General features: G+C 44.0%; 1 protein-coding gene across 1 annotated transcript; it reads right to left on the bottom strand.

Annotated features, from left to right (window-relative positions):
* Positions 1-14950: 14950 nt before the first annotated feature.
* Positions 14951-21893, bottom strand: LOC135557373 (N-myc proto-oncogene protein-like). Its single transcript, XM_064990588.1, has 3 exons — positions 21783-21893; positions 20493-21195; positions 14951-17423 (listed from the first exon to the last, which is right to left on the bottom strand). The coding sequence occupies exons 2-3, from the start codon at positions 21172-21174 to the stop codon at positions 16636-16638; spliced, it is 1470 nt and encodes a 489-aa protein (XP_064846660.1). The 5' UTR covers positions 21175-21195; positions 21783-21893; the 3' UTR covers positions 14951-16635.
* Positions 21894-22290: the final 397 nt, after the last annotated feature.

The raw sequence follows: 22290 nt of genomic DNA, 5'->3' as shown, positions 1-22290 counted from the left end.
GCATGTCACATGTGCAACCAGAGGAAAAAACCTCTAAACTACCTTTACTCCACACACAGAGACGAGTACAAAGGTCTCCCTCGCCCTCCATTTGGCAAATCTGACAATAATTATATCCCCCTTATTCCTGCTTACAAGCAAAAACTAAAGCAGGAAGTACCAGTGACTCGCTTAATACAGAAGTGGTCAGATGACGCAAATGCTAAGCTACAGGACTGTTTTACTTGCACAGACTGGAATATAATCCGGGACTCAGACGATGGCATTCAGGAGTATATCACATTAGCCACCGGCTTCATCAATAAGTGAATCAAGGACGTTTTTCCCACATTAACCGTACATACATACCCCAGCCAGGGATTACAGGCAACATCTGCACTGAGCTACTGGATGCTTCGTGCCATGGACCATCAATGGAGGCTTCGTGCATGGATGGCCACTGGAGGCTTCGTGCCATGGATCATCAATGGAGGCTTCTTGCCATGGATCATCACTGGAGGCTTCGTGCCATGGATCATCACTGGACGATTTTTTCCATGGATCATCACTGGAGGCTTCGTGCCATGGATCATCACTGGAGTGGAGAGACGCAAAGGAGGCCTGGCTCTGGGAGCAGGCACAGGACTCACCAGGCTGGGAGACATACAGGAGGCTTTGTTCTTGGCAGATGCACCGGATACACTGGGCCGTGGAGGCGCACTGGAGGTCTCGAGCTTGTACCCTGCACAACCCGTCCTGGCTGTGTGGTTATCTTCACCCTGCAAATGCGGAGCGCTGGCACAGGACACATTGGGCTGTGCAGACATACCGGAGACACAGTGCGCAGAGCCGGCGCAAGATATACTGAGCCGAGGAGACGTACTGGAGGTCTGGAGAGCAGGGCTGGCACAACCCATCCTGGCTGGATGCTCACCCTAGCCCGGCAGATGCGGGGAGCTGGAAAGTAGCGCACCGGGCTAAGAACGCGTACTGGAGACATCATGCGCTCCACCGCATAACACGGTGGCTGACCAGTACGACGCTCGCCACGGTAAGCATGTGGAGTTGGCTCAGGTCTCCAACCTGACTCTACCACACTCCCTGTGTGCCCCCTCCCAAAATATTTTGGGGGGGGCTGCCTCTCGGGCTTCCTTGCTAGCTGTGTTCCCTCATAACGGTGCTGCTCTGCTTTAGCTGCTGCCTTCGCCTTCCTCTCTGCTTCTACCTGCTCCCAGGGCAGGCAATCCTTCCCGGCCAGGATCTCCTCCCACGTCCAGGATCCCTTGCCATTCAAAATGTCCTCCCACATCCATTCCTCCTAACCACGCAGCTTGGTCCATTTGTGGTGGGAAGTTCTGTCACGGGTGTCGTTGGAAGAAGAGGACCAAGGTGCTCCGTGGTGAGCGTACATTTTCTCTTTATTTGGAAAATGACGCCGAACAAAACAATAAATACTACAAACCGTGAACCTAAAGGCTATGTGCCCTAAACAAAGTCAACTTCCCACAAAGACACATGGGAAAAGGGCTACCTAAGTATGGTTCTCAATCAAAGACAACGATAGACAGCTGTCCCTGATTGAGAACCCTACCCAGCCAAAACATAGAAATACAAACAATAGAACATAGAATACCCACCCCAAATCACACCCTGACCAAACCAAATAGAGACATAAAAAGGATCTCTAAGGTCAGTGCGTGACAGCTCCTGAGGTATTGATGCAGTTTTAGCACATTTGGGGATTTTGAGCATTATAAACACCAGAATCATTGAGAAGAAACATTTCTTGCCTACACTGACTGCACGTCCATTTCTTTGTTTATTTGGATCCCCATTAGCTTTTGCAGAGGCAGCAGCTATTTCTCCTGAGGTTCACAAAAACATGACAAGTAACAGCACTGCTACACTAATAGACAAGGACAGTCACACAAATGTAAAATACAATATGTAAATAAATATTATGTAAATAATAGAACCTGAACAATATAAGATAATAACAATATAAACAATACAACTAAAACAAATAATGCGTGTGTTAGTGTGTTTTATTTAAAGATAATTTTGCTGTTTGCTTGAGTAATTGGGGGCGGCAGCGTAGCCTAGTGGTTAGAGCGTTAGACCATTGGACTTGTAACCGGAAGGTTGCAAGTTCAAACCCCTGAGCTGCCAAGGTACAAATCTGTCATTCTGCCCCTGAACAGGCAGTTAACCCACTGTTCCTAGGCCATCATTGAAAATAAGAATTTGTTCTTAACTGACTTGCCTGGTAAAATAAAGGTAAAATTAAAATTAGAGATGGAAGTGAGTTCAAAGCTATCAGCTTTCTGTATAATAATGTTCATTGCCGTGAATTCATTTTGGACTGTGAAGAGACCCTTGGTGACATGTCTTGTGGTGTATGTATGGGTGTCTGAAGAGACCCCTGGTGACATGTCTTGTGGTGTATGTGTGAGTGTCTGGAGACATGTCTTATGTTTGGATGTCTGAGCTGAGTGATATTTGATTATGCAGACAATCAGGGAATTTTCATTACAGTAATACTCTCATAAAAACTGTCACTGGCCCACACACCTGGGTTGTGTACATTAGGTTACAAACAGAATGAAACCTGTCCAATAAGAACCATTAACTTTGTATTCCATGTTAAACCATTTTGCTACGTTGTGCCCAACTGAACCATCCCAGTTCCTTGATTAGAAGCAAAGAAGGAAAGTTGTTAACACTTTACACTTGAATTTGTAAAAGGTTTATAAAGGGGTTTTTAAATTATGTTATTAACGGTTATTTAATCATTTGTAAAAGCATTATAAACCATTAATAAACGGTTATATCGAATTGGGCAAAACAGTGCAATAACTGGTCAGTTTTTGCCAAATAGTGAGCCAATATTTACCTCCAGTTATTTACCATTTATACATGTGCTTACAAATGCTCATAAGATGAACCCTTATGTGTCATCAGGCAAACTTATTTTCAATAGATGTACAGTTGAACAATAGATATTTCTTCACTTTTGGGTGTGATGCATTGTTGCTCTGTCTCAGGAACAGAAGAGGTTGGTTTTCATGATGTGTCTTGATCGACCTTTGAAACCCTTATGCCCTGGCCAAGTTTACATCCAAGAGGACATTATTCAATCATTATTACCCCTTACCAGATTATATCAACACACACTTACCACTTCTCTGTGATAGTCCAAGTATGGTGAACGCTCTGGTGTGAAATGGTAACCGTAATACCTTTGGTTGGTGAAACAGTGGAAAAGGTATCCTCGCACAAAGTTGAATGTTCTGGTATTCATACCTACCATGAATTAACTGAACATGATTAACAACAAACTGTTGAATTTTCTCTCATTAATATAGTGATCCGTGGTGGTTGGTGCCTTTTAACTTCTTGATACTACCATTCCCGTATCCGGGATCGTGAATACAGCCTCAGGCTCATTAGCATAACGCAACGTTAACGATTTCTGAAAATCGCAAATGAAATGAAAATAATATGCCTGCTCTCAAGCTTAGCCTTTTCTTAACAACACTGTCATCTCAGATTTTCAAAATATGCTTTTGAACCATAGCAAATCAAGCATTTGTGTAAGAGTATTGCAAGCTAGCTTAGCATTTTGCGTAGCATTTAGCACTCCACATTTTCACAAAAACCAGATAACCAAATAAATAAAATCATTTACCTTTGAAGAACTTCGGATGTTTTCAATGAGAAGACTCTCAGTTACATAGCAAATGTTCAGTTTTTCCTGAAAGAATCTTTGTGTAGGAGAAATCGCTCCGTTTTGTACATCACATTTGGCTACCGAAACGAACCGAAAATTCAGTCACCAAAACGTCAAACTTTTTCCAAATTAACTCCATAATATCGATCGAAACATGGTAAACGTTGTTTAGAATCAATCCTCAAGGTGTTTTTTCACATATCTCTTCATTGATATGCCGTTCGTGGTAGCCTGCTTTCGTCTCAGAATCCCATGGAAAAATACCAGCAGCTGAAAATGGCGCACCGATTTCGACGGAGGACACCGGGCGGACACCTGGAAAATGTAGTCTCTTATGGTCAATCTTCCAATGATATGCCTACAAATATGTCACAATGCTGCAGACACCTTGGGGAAACGATAGATAGGGCAGGCTCATTCCTGTCGCATTCACAGCCATATAAGGAGACAATGGAAAACAGAGCCTCAAAAATCCTGCTCATTTCCTGTTGCAGTTTCATCTTGGTTTTGCCTGTAGCTCCTGTTCTGGGGCACTCACAGACAATATCTTTGCAGTTCTGGAAACTTCAGAGTGTTTTCCTTCCAAAGCTATCAATTATATGCATAGTCAAGCATCTTTTTGTGACAAAATATCTTATTTAAAACGGGAACGTTTTTCATCCAAAAATGAAATAGCGCCCCCAGAGTTTCAAGAGGTTAAACAGCTAAAATGAGGAAGAACGTTTTTTTCTTGTCATGAGCAACATACATACACTTAGGTTGGAGATATTAAAACTCATTTTTCTACCACTCCACAAATTTCTTGTCAACAAACTATAGTTTTGGCAAGTCGGTTAGCACATCTGTTTTGTGCATGACACATGCAAGTTTTCCAACAATTGTTTACAGACAGATTATTTCACTTGTAATTAACTGTATCACAATTCCAGTGGGTCAGAAGTTTACATACACTAAGTTGACTGTGCCTTTAAAAAGGTTGGAAAATTCCAGAAAATGATGTCATGGATTTAGAAGCTTCTGATAGGCTAATTGACATCATTTGAGTCAATTGGAGGTGTACCTGTGGATGTATTTCAAGGCCTACCTTCAAACGCAGTGCCTCTTCACTTGCAATCATGGGAAAATCAAAAGAAATCAGACAAGACCTCAGAAATAAATGTGTAGACCTCCATGTCTGGTTCATCCTTGGGAGCAATTTCCAAACGTCTGAAGGTACCACGTTCATCTTTAGAAAAAATAGTACACAAGTATAAAAACCATGGGACCACACAGCCGTCATACCACTCAGGAAGGAGATGCGTTCTGTCTCAAAGAGATGAACGTACTTTGGTACGAAAAGTGCAAATCAATCCCAGAACAACAGTAAAGGACCTTGTGAAGATGCTGGAGGAAAAAGGTACAAATGATCTATATCCACAGTAAAACAAGTCCTATATCGACAGCAAGGAGGAAGCCACTTCTCCAAAACCGCCATAAAAAAGCCAGACTACGGTTTGCAACTGCACATGGGGACAAAGATCGTACTTTTTGGAGAAATGTCCTCTGGTATGATGAAACAAAAATAGAACTGTTCGCCATAATGACCATCGTTATGTTTGGAGGAAAAAAGGGGAGGCTTGCAAGCCAAAGAATACCATCCCAACCGTGAAGCACCGGGTTGGCAGCATCATGTTGTGGGGGTGCTTTGCTGCAGGAGGGACTGGTGCACAAAATAGATGGCTTCATGAGGGAGGAAAAATATGTGGATATATCGAAACAACGTCTCAAGACATCAGCCAGGAAGTTAAAGTGTGGTCACAAATGGGTCTTCCAAATGTACAATGACCCCAAGCATACTTCCAAGGTTGTGGCAAAATGGCTTAATGACAACATAGTTGTCACGACTCCCGCCGGAGTTGGCTCCCCTGCCTGTTCGGGCGGTGCTCGGCGGTCATCTTCACCGTCCTACTAGCCGCCACCAATCCCTTTTTCCTTTTCTGTTAGTTTAGTCTTATTAGTTGCACCTGTTCCTATTTGTATTTTCTTGATTTGCTCGCCTATGTTAGCTTGTGAAGACCGCTCTTGTTTGTGCGGGATTATTTTGTGTTCACATTTTGAGTTGGAGGTGTATTGTGCTCCGGACCGTGTTACTCTGTGTTTTGGGTTGGTCAGTGTTTTCCGCCCTGTGTTTGGGCATGACCATTTTGTGCCGGAATAAATTGCCATTTTTCCTTGAACCCTCTGCTCTCCGCACCTGATGCCTACCTTCCTTTCCTAGTCAGCCGTGACAATAGTCAAGGTATTGGAGTGGCCATCACAAAGCCCTGACCTCAATCCCATATAACATTTGTGGGTAGAACTGAAAAAGCGTGTGAGAGCAAGGAGGCCTACAAACCAGACTCAGTTACACCAGCTCTGTCAGGAGGAATGGGCCAAAATTCACCCAACTAATTGTGGGAAGCTTGTGGAAGGCTACCTGAAAAGTTTGACCCAAGTTAAACAATTTAATGGAAATGCTACCAAATACTAATTGAGTGTATGTAAACTTCTTACCCACTGGGAATGTGACGAAAGGAAATAAAAGCTGAAATAAATAATTCTCTACTATTATTCTGACATTTCACATTCTTAAAATAAAGTGGTGATCCTAACTGACCTAAAATAGGGCATTTTTACTCCGATTAAATGTCAGGAATTGTGAAAAACTGAGTGTAAATGTATTTGGCTAAGGTGTATGTAAACTTCTGACTTCAATTGTACCTGTCCTCTTGCTCAGTTGTGCACCGGGGCCTCCCACTCCTCTTTCTATTCCTGGTTAGGGCTAGTTTGCTCTATTCTGTGAAGGGAGTAGTAGCGTTCTACTAGAACTTCAGTTTCTTGGCAATTTATCACATGGAATAGCCTTCATTTCTCAGAACAAGTATAGACTGACGAGTTTCAGAAGAAAGTTATTTGTTTTTTTCCCTTCTTTCTGCTGTGCAAAACGGTTTTCTAATGATCAATTAGCCTTTTAAAATGATAAACTTGGATTAGCTAACACAATGTGCCATTGGAACACAGGATTGATGGTTGCTGATAATGGGCCTCTGTACTCCTATGTAGATATTCCATTAGAAATCTGTCATTTCCAGCTACAATAGTCATTTACAACATTAACAATTTCTACACTGTATTTCAGATCAATTTGATGTTATTTTAATGGACATTTTTTTGCTTTTCTTACATAAACAAGACCATTTCTAAGTGACTCAACTTTTGAACGGTAGTGTATGTATAGGCACTGTATGTAGGCTATGTGTGCATTTTCTATGTAGTTCTCTCCTTGAACTGTTCTTGTCTATTAATGTTCTGTCATATGTCATGTTTCATGTTTTGCTTGGACCCCAGGAATAGTAGCGGCTGCTTTCGCAACAGATAATGGGGATCCTTACATTATAAACTAAAATGCTGAAACATGGAGCCGCTGATATATCCTTGTTTAGCTTCTTACCAATATATTTTCTTATTTCCTCAATCTTATCAATCTTATTATCTTATTATGATTGTCCAAAAGTTGTAGTCATTTTTATTTGCTTTCGAGTTGCAGTTTTGTTTTGAATGTCAACATACATTGTTTCTGCTGAAGACAAAAAACAATATTTTACTATGCCTGCGTCGGTAAAGGCCTTCTGAGATCCATGCAATCTCATATGTCAAGTTATCTGCAGCAGAGTTGTTCCGATCATCAGTTGTTGCTGTCCTTTCAGCAAACCAGAAAGTTGCTGAACTAAAATTATCCATAGGTCACTGCCAGGTGGGTATTTCTCATTGTATGTTTGGTATTGAAATGGTGTTCTAAAATCAAATCAAATCAAATGTATTTATATAGCCCTTCGCACATCAGCTGATATCTCAAAGTGCTGTACAGAAACCCAGCCTAAAACCCCAAACAGCAAGCAATGCAGATGTTGAAGCACGTTGGCTAGGAAAAACTCCCTAGAAAGGCCAAAACCTAGGAAGAAACCTAGAGAGGAACCAGGCTACCGGGTGGAGATTATAACAGAACATGACCAAGATGTTAAAATGTTCATAAATGACCAGCATGGTCAAATAATAGGTCTGGGACAGGTAGCACGTCCGGTGAACAGGTCAGGATTCCATAGCCGCAGGCAGAACAGTTGAAACTGGAGCAGCAGCACGGCCAGGTGGACTGGGGACAGCAAGGAGTCATCATACCAGGTAGTCCTGAGGCATGGTCCAAGGGCTCAAGTCCTCCGAGAGAGAGATAGAAAGAGAGAAAGAGAGAATTAGAGAGAGCGTACTTAAATTCACACAGGACACCGGATAAGACAGGAGAAGTACTCCAGATATAACAAACTGACCCTCACCATGTTTCATTGAAATGTACAGCTGTGTGTCATCCGCATAGCAGTGAAAGTTAACATTATGTTTTTGAATGACATCCCCAATAGGTAAAATATATAGTGAAAACAAGAGTGGTCCCAAAATGGAACCTTGAGGAACACCGAAATTTACAGTTGATTTGTCAGAGGACAAACCATTCACAGAGACAAACTGATATCTTTCCAACAGATAAGATCTAAACCAGGCCAGAACTTGTCCGTGTAGACCAATTTGGGTTTCCAATCTCTCCAAAAGAATGTGGTGATCGATGGTATCAAAGCAGCACTAAGGTCTAGGAGCACGAGGACAGACGTAGAGGCTCGGTCTGATGCCATTAAAAGGTCATTTACCACCTTCACAAGTGCAGTTTCAGTGCTATGATGGGGTCTAACACCAGACTGAAGCCTTTCGTATACATTGTTTCTCTTCAGGAAGGCAGTGAGTAGCTACGCCTCTCTTTTTCAAGAGGCTTTATTACTGCCACTTTTAGTGAGGTTGGAACACATCCGGTGGATAGAGAGCCATTTATTATGTTCAACATTGGAGGGCCAAGCACAGGAAGCAGCTCTTTCAGTAGTTTAGTTGGAATAGGGCCCAGTATGCAGCTTGAAGGTTTAGAGGCCATGATTATTTTTATCATTGTGTCAAGAGATATAGTACTAAAACACTTGAGTGTCTCTCTTGATCCTAGGTCCTGGCAGAGTTGTGCAGACTCAGGACAACTGAGCTTTGAAGGAATATGCAGATTTAAAGACAAATCCGTAATTTGCTTTCTAATAATCATGATCTTTTCCTCAAAGAAGTTCATGAATTTATTACTGTTGAAGTGAAAGCCATCCTCACTTGGGGAATGCTGCTTTTTAATTAGGTTTGCAACAGTATCACAAATACATTTCGGATTGTTCTCATTTTACTCAATTAAGTTAGAAAAATAGGATGATCGAGCAGCAGAAAAGGGCTCTTCGATACTGCACGATACAGTTTTTCCAAACTAGTCGGAAGACTCCATGGGACAAAACTAGGTCCAGAGTATGACTGTGACAGTGAGTAGGTCCAGAGACATGTTGGACAAAACCCACTGAGTCGATGCTGGCTCCAAAAGCCTTTTGGAGTGGGTCTGTGTACTTTTCCATGTGAATATTAAAGTCTCCAAAAATTTGAATATTATCTGTTATGACTACAAAGTCCGATAGGAATTCAGGTAACTCAATGAGAAATGCTGTATATGGCCCAGGAGGCCTGTAAACAGTAGCAATAAAAAGTGATTGAGTAGGCTGCATAGATTTCATGACTAGAAGCTCAAAAGATGAAAATGAAAATACCCCTTTTTAATACCAGCGCACGTCTTCTTGCTTAAGTGGTTTTGTGCCATGAAGTACAAAGTTGCACGGTGGTTTGATTTTGCCAAAGATGGTGATAAATACTGAAGAGCGAAGCAACAGTTTACTTGACTGCACATGTTGATGCAGCAGCTCAACATCTAAACTCAGCAAAAAGAGAAACGTCCTTTCACTGTCAACTGCATTTATTTTCAGCAAACATAACATGTGTCCTGTCCAGCAACAGTGGGTTTGTGCCCATGGGCGATGTTGTTGCCAGTGATGTCTGGTGAAGACCTACCTTACAACAGGCCTGCAAGCCCTGAGTCCAGCCTCTCTCAGCCTATTGCGGACAGTCTGAGCACTGATGGAGGGAAAGGCCTCTTTTGTGTCCTAAGTTTTCATAACTGTGACCTTAATTGCCTACCGTCTGTAAGCTGTTAGTGTCTTAACGACCGTTCCACAGGTGCCTGTTCATTAATTGTTTATGGTTCATTGAATAAGCATGGGAAACTGTGTTCAAATCCTTTACAATAAAGATCTGTGAAGTTATTTGTACGAATAACTGCATGGGCAGCAGGGTAGCCTTGGACTAGTGACCGGAAGGTTGCAAGTTCAAACCCCCGAGCTGACAAGGTACAAATCTGTCGTTCTGCCCCTGAAAAGGCAATTAACCCACTGTTCCTAGGCTGTCATTGAAAATAAGAATTTGTTCTTAACTGACTTGCCTGGTTAAATAAAGGTAAAAAAAAAAAAAAAATAGTGCAGCTAACTACCCCAGCTACCTAGCTAGAGACTGTTCCTGAGTTCCAGGGTTATGTAACTAGCTAGCATGCTAATCCAAAAAAGCTAGCTAAACAAATTGAATAGAAACTCTGTCATGTCAATGTTAGCTAGCTGTCATCTAACGTTTACTAGCGAGCTAGGTAGGACAGAGGTGCTCAAAAATGTTAGCTAGCTAGCTCTTAGCTAGTTGAATGCTAAATCATTTATGCATGTCTGTATTCAAACGTTTCTGTCAACACTTTTGTACTTTGAACAATGTTTCTTTCTTGAAATCGCTTCTGTCTTGCCTTTGCACACTTCTCATAGCCACTTCCATCATGGTTCTTCACGATGCACTCTCACATAACGCCAGTATCAACACAACATTCTGGGCATTTTTATTTCAAGCACGTTTCACAGATGAGTAGATCTCACCTCGGGGGCATTTTTCAGAAACCAGCGAACCTCACCAATAATATGACTTGAGATCTTGAGATAAAGTCTTTATTCTTGGAATAATTAAGTTTACCAATGAATCATCATGGTTTCAAACATGGGACAAGTCACATCTTGGGAGTTGACTATGGTCTGAAATATAACCATTTCTGTTCCTGGGACAGAGCAACAATTTATCACACCCAAAAGTGAGAAAATAACTATTGATTAACTGTGCAACCATTGAAAATAAGGTTGAATGATGATACATAAGGGTTCAATATTATACACATTTGTAAGTACATTTATAAATGGTTAATAGCTGGAGGTAAATAGTGGCTCACTATTTGGAGAGCACTGACAGGCTAATTCAATATTTTGACCAATTTGTTATAACCCATCTATTAACGGTTTATAATGCATTTATAAATGATTAATAACGCAATTACAAACCCTTTATAAACCCTTTACAAATGGAACCTTATTTTAAAGTGTTACCGGAAGGGCAGCAGTACATCGGTCCTCAAGGGCGGTTGTTGAAAAGTGACCTATGAGATAATAGATCAATCATAGTGTCATAGTATTACTGTACTGCTGTCTGGCAGCAACAGCTGCTATTCCCTACACGGTGCACTACTTTTTACCAGAGACCTATAGGCCCTGGTTAAAAGTAGTGCACTACAGTATATGGACATTTGGGATGCAAACATAATGACTAACAATGACATTGACACATTTATAGAACTGTCTCAATGGTGAAACATAAGAGGTGAAACACAATCATTGGCTGTCATGTCCCATAGGAGCTTGGGGAGTGACACACAATTTGAGGGGCACTTAGCCCAGCAGGCTAACAGCAGTTAGCTTCAAAGTGCAACAATGGCTTCAAAGCATAGCCTGGCTAATATAAGAGGCCTCCGATCGCATGAGGAACAATGGCATTCAAAACTCGCAGGGACAAGAGAAAGAACGACTTGATGGATGGATGGTTGGATTATTCCATATAAACATGCAATGCTTATTGTTCTTTTCATTCTGAGATACTAGTTGATACATGCCCTCTAAACCCATCTGTGAAGGCCCTATTCAGATGGATTTGAGAAGCTTTTCATGACATGAAATGAGGTTTATCATTGTGATTCACTTGATTGAAGTTGGAAGCACAGTGAAACTCAATACTAGTGGAGTGAAGGAAGAGTCCCACAGAATAGGCTTTGTCCCGTCTAGTAATTCTATTTCTATGGGCCTTACATTCGCCACCTTCACCTTTTCTTTGAACGTACTTGATCAGGATTCTCTGGACGCTTTCCCAGTTCTTGGAACTTCAGCATGAAGTCCTCACTCTCTGTCTGTTTGTGTATCTACCCTCTCTCTCTTTATCTCTATCCATCTCTCTCCTTCTCTTCCTCCCTCATGCTCGCTCCCTCTCTTTTTTCTCTCTCTCTCTTCCCCACTCTCTATCTCTCTCAATCCCTCGCTCTCACTCTGTCTCTCTGTCCTTCGCTGTGTGCTGTGGCCAAGGCTTTTTTCCCTTCAAAACATCCACTTGAAAGGCTATTCAAGGATTTTTTCAATGAGTCCGCTCTGCCACTGTGCGCACACATGAATGTGTGTGTGTGTGTGTGTGTGTGTGTGTATGAGAGAGAGAGAGAAGGGGAGGAGAGGAAAAGGGAGGATGATGTTTTCAGGGCCGTGCTTCAGTACCATCTGTATGCTAATCTCCTCAAACTTTGGTAAACTTTAATCAAATGCTCAGAGGCCTCCCTCCCTCTCTCTTTCCATCTCTCTCTCTCTCTCTCTCATTTTCGCTTTCCCTCCCTGCCGCTCCCCTTTCTATCCCTCGCTCTCTCTCCCTCTCTCTCCCACCCTCTCTTCTTCTCCTTTTCTCTCTCCTTCTCCTTTCTTTTTACTCTTTTGCTATCTCTCCCTCTCTCCCTCCCTCTTTTGCCCTCCTCCCTTCTCTGTGTGCACAGCAATTACTGTAGCTCCACCGCCCTTTGTGTGGGCCACATATTTTACCCCCTATATCAACAGCAGCAGGCAACCCTTGAGTAAACCCCCCCAACACCCAGTGCCCACTCCCTCACCCTCACCCTCATCTCCACTCCACTCCCCACCCTAAACCTCACCCCCAAACAACCTCCCCCCCCTCCTTAACACCGTCCTGCTTATCCCATCCCTTCCACGAATACCCCCCCCCCCTGCCCCTCACCCTCTACACACACACACACACAAATCCTCCCTCAGCACCTGCGACTATATTGCCCTGACCCACAACAGATGGATACCCCCTGGCATCAATGGCAAGGCCCTTGGCAAACAGAGTCAGTCGTGGCACAGTGGGCATGCTTTGTCTGGGCAGAGCTTGGCACGTCTCACGGATTAAAATAACAAAACAATAACAAAAAATAGTAGCTCCAGAAGATGGCATTGGAAAGAATAGGGATGGATCATTTTACCACACCACACACGTTCACACACAGGCGTGCGCAGGCAGACTCATATAGTAGGCACACACACAGACAGACAGACACACCGTACCTACTGTACTGTTCTGATCATATGGAGGGGTTGACATGCTGAATACAGATTCAGTGTCTCTGCAGTACAGTGAGATGTAAATAGTGCTGTCAGTGGTGCAAGTTGTAAAGAAGGTATAAAATGGATGTGTGAGACACACCCACCTCACACATCCCACCCCACATGGTGTATATGTATATTAATTAGGGAGAATCCCTGGCAATATGTCTGCTTAATGCAGGAGACTGCTGGCCAGGGACTGACAGCTACAGAACATTAGCAATTAGCCTACTTTTAGGAGCAGGGCAGCTTTACAGTAGAGCAAGTTTGAGGGTACAGTGGGGAGAAGTGTGTGTGTGTGTGTGTGTGTGTGTGTGTGTGTGTGTGTGTGTGTGTGTGTGTGTGTGTGTGTGTGTGTGTGTGTGTCTAATAGATTAGGACATGGGAAATACAATGCATGCCAGTGCTATATTAGAGTTCTCAAGTGTACAGTATTGGTTTTCATAATCCATGTAGTCCCATGCAATTGTATTTGTTATTGTCCTTATTTTTTCTCTCTGATAACCAAGCATGATAAGCTACAAACCGTTAGGCAGATGGTAAGGGGTGACTCCCATAAAGACACACACACACGTGTATGCAGAAACACACAGAAACACACATACAAAATCATACAAAGACACCAGACCCCTGTTATGTAATCCACCAGACAGTAAGACTCCCTCCCATTAACGCCCCCACCCCCCTCACCCCCAGGTGGCTCAATCCCAAAATGGCCGAATCCAAAACAGAAGTCATTTGTTGAAATAAGGCACTCTTATTCAGGTATGCAACAAGAGCATTCAATACCTAGTCAAAGAGGGATAACTTGACACACAAAGTGCACAAAGACACAAACAAATATAGAATTTAGACTCATGTCTTGTTTTATGACAGTGCCCCTATCCTCTCCAAAATATGCATCCCTTTCTCTCCATCTCTTTTCTAACTCCAACGCCCCTTCAGTCTGGAGCAACAGATTTCTCTTTCAGAGCACTCCAGCGAGAAAGAGTGTTGGCCAGACTCCTGCCCGTTCCCCCAGAGTGTGTGGTGTGTATGTGGCACGTAGTTGGCTGAAGTACAGCAGGGAGATACGGAGGGATGGGCGAGAGGAGAGGGCGGGGAAGGGAGAGGAAAGGGAAGAGAAAAGGAGGGGATGAGAGCCATGTGGTTGATGTTAGTAAACAGTATCCAGTGTTGTTTTGGCATTGTGGTGGAGAGGAGGGGAGCGATATCAGTGGGGACAGGCCACACACGAGCAGGGATACAACAAGCAGACAGACACACACACACACACACACACACACACACACACACACACACACACACACACACACACACACACACACACACACACACACACACACACACACACACACACACACACACACAGTCTCGCAGACAAATAAAAGAAAACACACATGCTCGCTGTCTGCCACTTTGCAGCTGCACCCGTTTCCATGGCAACAGGGTGAACAATGTAGGAGGGTGTTTGTGTGTGTGTTCATATCCACTTGGTGGGTGTGAGTGCGTAGGTGTGTGTGGGTGGGTGTGAGTGGCTATAGGGAGGGGGATATAGCTGTGGGGTGCTGAACTGTGGATTCTAAGGATACACACACCCACACAAACTCTGCTCGTTTTCTTTTGTGAATGAGAGGCAGACACTAGTCTACCAGTGCAGAGAGAGACAGAGAGTGAGGGAGAGGGAGCACACACAAAGAGAGTCAGGGAGAGACAGACAGAGACAGAGATATTGTTCACAGTATCAATGGTGATGATTCATGTCCACACTGAGAGGTAATTATTTTCAATGTCTATTTATTTGTCAAAATGAGGTATTTCAAAGTGCTATGAGTTGCAGCACTAAATGTACATTAGAAGAATGATACAACCAACATATTATATCTGTTCCCCAGTAAGTTCTATGCACCGATACTTACAAATACATAAACAAATGGGGATAAAGAGACATAAAAAGGGTCAGGTACATGATGATAGAACACATTTCTGTACAAAATAATTCACTTTGAATAGAGGGAAGAATAAGAAAATGATGAGATAAAAAGATATCTACCAAACACTAATTTTCTTACAAAAATATAAGTATCAAATTGTTCAGGATCTAAAGCGTAGTAAAGATGTGTAGAATTAGTATCATGGTACAATACAAAGCAGGAAGATAGAAAAAAAATGAAAACAATATGTTGTTATATTACAATGTTTTGTTGCCCGCGAGGCATTACAGTACTTTTTATAAAGGTATGACGTTTCCAGTCTATTAATTTGCAGCTTTTGGACAAAATGTATAAAAAAATCCAAAGAAAAAAAATGTATATAAAACAAGGCAGATTTTGAGTGTATTTCTGTTATTTACAGTAATGTTATTTACAAAAGTGTCAGCTAGCAAGGTATATAGTTATTACATCCATTGACTTGCTATTCAATCTCTATCGCTGGTCATTTCCCATTGAGCCGATGTATGCAGCATTTACCATGAATGCAGTCTCCACTCATTTCAATCACCATGCAACGCTGAAGTTCTGTGAGACGGATTGAATAGAGCCCTTAGTTTGAGCACCAGTGCAAGAGAGGAGGAACAAGAGGGAGAGAGAGAGAGGATGAGAGAGAGAGAGAGACGCCAAAACTTCTTGACATCATAGTTGTGAGCCAACGTGTGACAGCGTTACAGTCTTTGTTATATCGTGGTTTTACTAGTGTCTTCTGTTTGCAGTGGTGAAGGCATAGAAAGCGTACTCTTCTCCTAAGTGAGAACTTTGAACTCTGAAATACACCATGCCCGGGGTGTATTTATTACGCACACAACGGTAGAAAATGGACTGAAACAGGGAGGGAATACCTGAACTTGTCCATTGAGAAATGCGGGTTTTTGCTTTCCGTTACAACGTGATTTACCATGGTGGCCCTAATGAACATGACCCCTTTGAAAGTCACTAGGTTTGGGGATATGTAAGTGTCACATTCAGTTAAAGAAAACAAGGTACAAAAAAAGAACAATTATACAAGAGAGAGCACCCAGAGAAGCTCCTGCTCTCCGTTCTTTCCCCTCCCTCCTGCTTTTCTCTTCTTTTTTCACCTGAAAAATGTCAAACTCTAAACATTCTTAATGTCAACAAATGTGCAAAAAAAGTGGCGGAAGCAAAAGTCCTGTTGTGTCCCGGCCACCAGCCTCCTCTGTGTCGCTCCAAGTCTGTGTGTGTTTTAACTGAGACAGAGAGAAGGGGTTCATCTGGGTTTGTGTGTGTGTGTGTGTGTGTGTGTGTGTGTGTGTGTGTGTGTGTGTGTGTGTGTGTGTGTGTGTGTGCGTGTGTGTGTGCGTGTGTGCGTGTGTGTGTGCGTGCGTGTGCGTGTGTGTGTGTGTGCGTGCGTGCGTGCGTGCGCGTGCGTGCGTGTGTGCGTGTGTGTGTGTATATGAGTGTGTATGTGCCTATGTTTGTGTGTACGTGTTTGCGTTGCCACTGACAAGTCTTAGCGAGTCCTAGCCTGCTCCAACCTCCTGATCAGCTGTTGCCTCCGCGCCTGCAGCCTGTCCTTCTCCTGCGTCAGCCGCAGCTCGTCCACCTCCAGTGACGACACATACTCTGCCGCCTTCTTCAAGATCAGCACCTTAGCCGCCTTCTCGTTTCTCGCCAGCTCGGGTACGTGGTCGCGGAGCGTGAGGAAACTGGAGCGGAGATCGTTGCGCCGTTGGCGTTCCAGGATGTTGTGGTTTCGCCGCCGTTCGGAGTCTTCGGAGTCGGAGTTACCAGAGGAACCGCCGCGCGGGCTGCTATCACCGCTGACGTTGCGTTTGCGTTTGGATCCTGCCATTGCCATTGTGAAGGAGCCAAATGACGTTAAGGTCGACGACGATGATGATGAAGAGAGGGTGCGGGAAGGTTGGCGAGGAGCGTCAGAGGTCTTGTGTTTCTTGGAGGGGGGTGCGTGATCATCGTCAGAGGCATATGGCGAGGGAGCGGCGTAGTTGTGCTGCTGCTGGTGGACCGAACTCTGCTTCAGGATCAGCTCCTGACCGTAACCGTTTGACCCCGCTGATCCCCGGTTGCTAACGAATCGGCTCATGACACCAGATGAGGCCACGCCCCCGGAAGCGGCACCCGTCTTCGGCCGTACTGAGATGGTGACAGTGCCGGTGGCCAAGGGCGACAAGCCACGCCGCTTCTCCACGGTGACCACATCGATCTCTTCGCCATCCGAGTCATCTTCGCCCTCCTCCTCATCTTCGTCCTCCTCTTCTTCATCATCGTCTTCATCTTCTGGGAAAGGAAAACAGAAGAGTGAGTTTGGTAATTGTTCTGACTCACCAACTGTGGGAACTGTCACCTGTGTGTGTGTGTGTGTGTGTGTGTGTGTGTGTGTGTGTGTGTGTGTGTGTGTGTGTGTGTGTGTGTGTGTGTGTGTGTGTGTGTGTGTGTGTGTGTGTCTTTCTGCCTCCATGTGTGTGTATGCCTGCATGCATAAATGCGTCTGTATGTATGTGTGTGGGGGGGAGTAGTGAAGTCATTACTAAACTCTCTGCTCACTGCACAAAGAGACTCTTCATGCTTATTGTCAGTCACCTGTAGCACTAATCTAGTCCACAGGTTTTACATGCTTCATCTGACTGACTTGTAGACAGGTTGTATCTTTGTTTTCAGTCCTACAACCCTTATTTGGCCTATCCTGCTCATCTTTACCCACTACAGAAATGTTTGAGTTGTGTCCATGTTCTCTCTCTCTTGAAAAGGTTTTGACGTCACCAGATAGGCAGTTACTGATGATGAAATGGCAAAGCTTTTAAAAAGTCACACTTCCTGATCGGTGTTAACTTTAAGGATTTCAAAACAAAATATTTAGCTATTTTCATAATTGATCGCCTTCTTTATCTTCATTTCACCTGGTGTATTACTGCCGCTACTTATCACAAGAAGTAAATAAATAAATCATGTGTAGACTTAAATAAATAAATCATGTGCAGACTTAAATAAATAAATCATGTGTAGACTTAAATAAATAATAATAATAATAATGGGTAGGCCTCTTTGAAGCTGCAAGAAGAGGAATGCAATCGTAAGCAGTTAGTAATTGAGGTGGCAGCCCCAGTTAAAATGCCTTTGTGATAATGGCTATCATTATCAGCTTACTCATTCGTAAAGCAGTGTGGCATTTTACAGCTTACAGTAACCCACTTCTGACGCCTAGACCCTCCGGAGGCCATCTAGCACACACACACACACACACACACACACACACACACACACACACACACACACACACACACACACACACACACACACACACACACACACACACACACACACACACACACACACACTGAGAAGTTGGCACAGGAATCAAAACAGAACCACAGCACAGACTCAGCTGGGTGGTAAGGGGGTGTGTCTCGCTTCTCCCTGTCTTTTCCCCTTACCCTCTCCCTTCCCTCTGTTCTCCCCCCTCTCTCTAGACAGACCACATGTGAAGCTGAGATAGCCTGGGTGATATGATATCTGGCTCACTGGGAAAGTGGGTCATACTAGTAGTGAGTGAGTGAGTGAGTGAGTTCTAGTGAATCTCCAAGGTGTAAATGTCAAATGTTTAAAGTGGCATCCTCTCCTCGTCTCATTTCCTTTCCCTACATTGATGTGAAAGAGATGGTCTGGTGAAAGCCAGCACCTGGTTGTCAGATAACCACCATATTGCTCAAAGCTCCTTTATTTTCCAAAAGATCAGCACAGATAAAGTGCAGATGGACTTTATATGGAGGTGTATCCTTCATTGTTTTAAATGAATAATGTACAGATACACATGTGACAGGTGCCTTTGGCTTCCAGGCAAACTGTAGGTTTTCTAATAAGCATTGTATGAATCAACATTTGATCAGGAGGCCTATTCTGTGTCCATAGGATTTGAACATGGATAGGATATATGTTGGTATCTATAGTGACACTGTCTAATTCTGCCTTTCAAGTCTGCAGTGCGTCTACTAACTCTTTTTGATGGCAAGGAGAGGAATGCGCGTAGAAAAAAAGCGAGAGATGCGATTTTTAACGCTGCGAGCAGAAGAAGAGGCCCATGCAAACGGTTTCATCTGCAGGCTGGCGGGGCGGGGGAACGTGGTGTGATTGGATCACCGGCTTTAAGCCGAGGCGCTGGACCGGCGCCAGAGAGACAGCTGTCGAGATGGGAGCGCCTGTTCAAAGCTGTCAGCCCCCTAAAGAAACAGGCCCTCCTCCTCTTCTCTCCAGCTATCTTTCTTTTGCCAGCGGGCCGGTTGGAGGGGGTGTGCTTTTGGCAAGGCTCTATAGCTCAAGCTTCCAGCCGGCGCTGCCCAGTTGGAGGGCTCCTTTTTTACTACCGCTTAGCAGGCGTCACAAAGAGCTCTAGTAACGACTCACGTGAGTTCTTCGTACCGTGATTTCATGCCAACTGCCAAACGAAGGTTGGGCTATTTAGAGTGTTAGAAGAACCTATTATCCTGTTATTACAGAGGTTGCAATTTCCACTTTGTTGTTATCACCGACCCCGTTTCCGAAACACACTCACTCACATCCTCAACACGAAACACTATACATGGCTTTTTACATAATGCTGTCTAATTCATGCGGGCATGAATGGCATTCGTTGAATATGTAAGAAGCAATTTCACACCCACGGAGCCCTAGTTAATAATCCCAGTGTAACGTGTGTAATCATAGCATCCAACGAATCGTGAAACAAGGCACTTTATCAAGCGGTCCGTGTATTTAGCACGTTCTAGATTGGGACTATCTGCCTGCGCTAAGTACATCGCCCTGTACAACCCGTGTGTCTAGATGTTCGGTGTAAACTGGATCTAAATTCGCAATGCACACAATCCTCCAATTTTACTGCCATCTGCCGGTGAAGCGTCTGCCTATTACACAAACCCTCTCGTTCACTGTGGCCCAACCACTCACTACCGCTACCACCGTGTGTGTGTGTGTGTGTGTGTGTGTGTGTGTGTGTGTGTGTGTGTGTGTGTGTGTGTGTGTGTGTGTGTGTGTGTGTGTGTGTGTGTGTGTGTGTGTGTGTGTGTGTGTGTGTGTGTGGAATGTAACAAGGTAATCCTATTCTGGGCCAGTCATTTGAACTCTTAACTTCCAATCGCCCCAATTAGCATTACCCTAACAAGACAGTAATAATAGCAATAGCCTGATAATAATGCCATCTGTTATTTGAAGCAGAATGATATCAATTCAACCAACTAAAACTGGGTTTTAGCATTAGTATTGAGGTTTTAGGCTATTAGCTGTTGTATTGTAGGTTACTGTAATCAAAAGGAAGGGTATTTTGCGTATGCATCCTCGCCGAAGGTATTCGCTTACCGGAGTCGCTCTGAGTTTCCTTGGCGCTACAATGGGCAGTAGAGGCGGGGACTGTACCAGGTGGACATCTGCTGCTGCTACCGTTTCTTTTGTTGACGGGGAAGGGGAAGACTATCGTGGGGTCCACACACTCCGACACAGAGCGGCTCAGCTCAGACGCCTTGGTAGTGATGACAGCGGCAGTAGTGACATTTTTACTAACTCCACAGGCAGCCGCTGTGGAAATGGCTTTGCTTAGCTTCTCTGTGACCACCCTCTCTAGCTTTTCCCTGGCAGAGAAGCCGCTCCACATACAGTCCTGAATGATGATTGAGTTGGGGTTATTATTCAAAGCGGAGCCGCCGAACAGGTCTCCATCCGACGCACCCCAAATATCTTCCTCGGGCAGGAGCAGCAGCTCCGAGGTCCATTCGCACCCCAGCGGGTCGCCTAATCCAAAACTCATGGAACCTGCAGCCGAGTCGCCCCAGTCCCCCACGGACGCGGAGGCCAGCTCCCCGGGTAGCGCCGCTCGGCTCGGGGAGAGGGGCGGCGTAGGCAGTAACTCAAATTTCTTCCAGATGTCCTCTCCAGGAGGCGCAGAGTCGGGACCGCAGAAATAGAAGTCATCCTCGTCTGGATAGAAGCAGGGTTGTAGTGAGTCAAAATCCATGTCGGAATTTTTACTTATAATCGCCGGCATTCTATCCCACACTTGGAAAGCCTGTAGAAAAGGACACGGAGATAGTTTAGACACAATGGAATAAGGCAGACACACATCTCCATACAGTTCCTATTGTAAAGCCCAGATAAACCTACACCTTATGCACAACATTCTACAGCCAGCCATGCAAGTGCTCAAAAGTATTGCAAGTACTTGGAAAGAACAGAGGCGATGGTGGGTAAACTCCTTTGAAGTCACCTTTTCCGCTACGATGGTGTTCTTTGCATATTATTCAAACAACATTAACAGTTTTATTTTTTTAACCTTTATTTAACTAGGCAAGTGTTAACAACAAATTATTATTTACAATGACGCCTACACCGGCCAACGGTGGGCCAATTGTGCGCCGCCCTATGGGCCTCCAAATAGTCTGGAATCGAACCAGGGTCTGTAGTGACGCCTATAGCAATGAGATGCAACGCCTTAGACCGCTGCGCCACTCGGGAGCAATTATAACTATTAAAAAGTATATCTACTCTAAAAGTCCCATGACATTCCTATTCGTTTACAGGGTGACCATTTGGGAGTCAAAACAGAGTCAATAAAATAAGCGACACTTTCACCACCCAAAAAAGAAAGATGCTCACCTCGCGTTGACTGAGGTTGTGTTGTGAGTCGTGTGTTGTCTCGTCACTCTCTCGCAGTTCAGTTGTAAACTCTAGGAGCACACATGTACTCTCGTGTCGCGCAGACAGATCTCTGACACATTGTATGGGCTGCGGAGTGTTATAACCTACACTCCAATCTACTGTGTGTGTTGGAGGGGAGCTCCGCCCACCGAGGGCGGGGCCGGGCTTGGTGGACGGCGTGAGGCAGACGGCCAGGCAGGTTGGCTGGCTCGCAGTGTAGCCTTCTGTAGCTCACAACAGGCTTTAATCCCTCCCCAGAGAATAAATATTACATTATCATCCCTTATCCTCCATTATGGCTAATTTCCCCCCCTTTTCAGAAATGGATAGAGGTGAACTATGGGCAAATGCACAAAATACACATACTTTTATGTATAAAGGCTCCAATAATCTATACCATAATTATTTCTTATCCAACCTCTAAGATACATTTGATGTAAATTATATTTGTTTAAAGATAAGCATA

Source organism: Oncorhynchus masou, chromosome 16 (assembly GCF_036934945.1).
Source record: "Oncorhynchus masou masou isolate Uvic2021 chromosome 16, UVic_Omas_1.1, whole genome shotgun sequence".
In the NCBI taxonomy this organism is placed as follows: Eukaryota; Metazoa; Chordata; class Actinopteri; order Salmoniformes; family Salmonidae; genus Oncorhynchus; species Oncorhynchus masou.
The sequence above is the reverse complement of the archived record's forward strand: the minus strand, read 5'-3'. Positions and strand labels throughout refer to the sequence as shown.

Coding starts and splice junctions, on each gene's coding strand:
- LOC135557373 (XM_064990588.1), bottom strand. CDS start 21,174: ATGCCGGCGATTATAAGTAAAAATTCCGACATGGATTTTGACTCACTA. Junction 17,424..20,492: donor GGAAACTCAGAGCGACTCCG/GTAAGCGAATAC, acceptor TTCCTTTCCCAG/AAGATGAAGACGATGATGAA.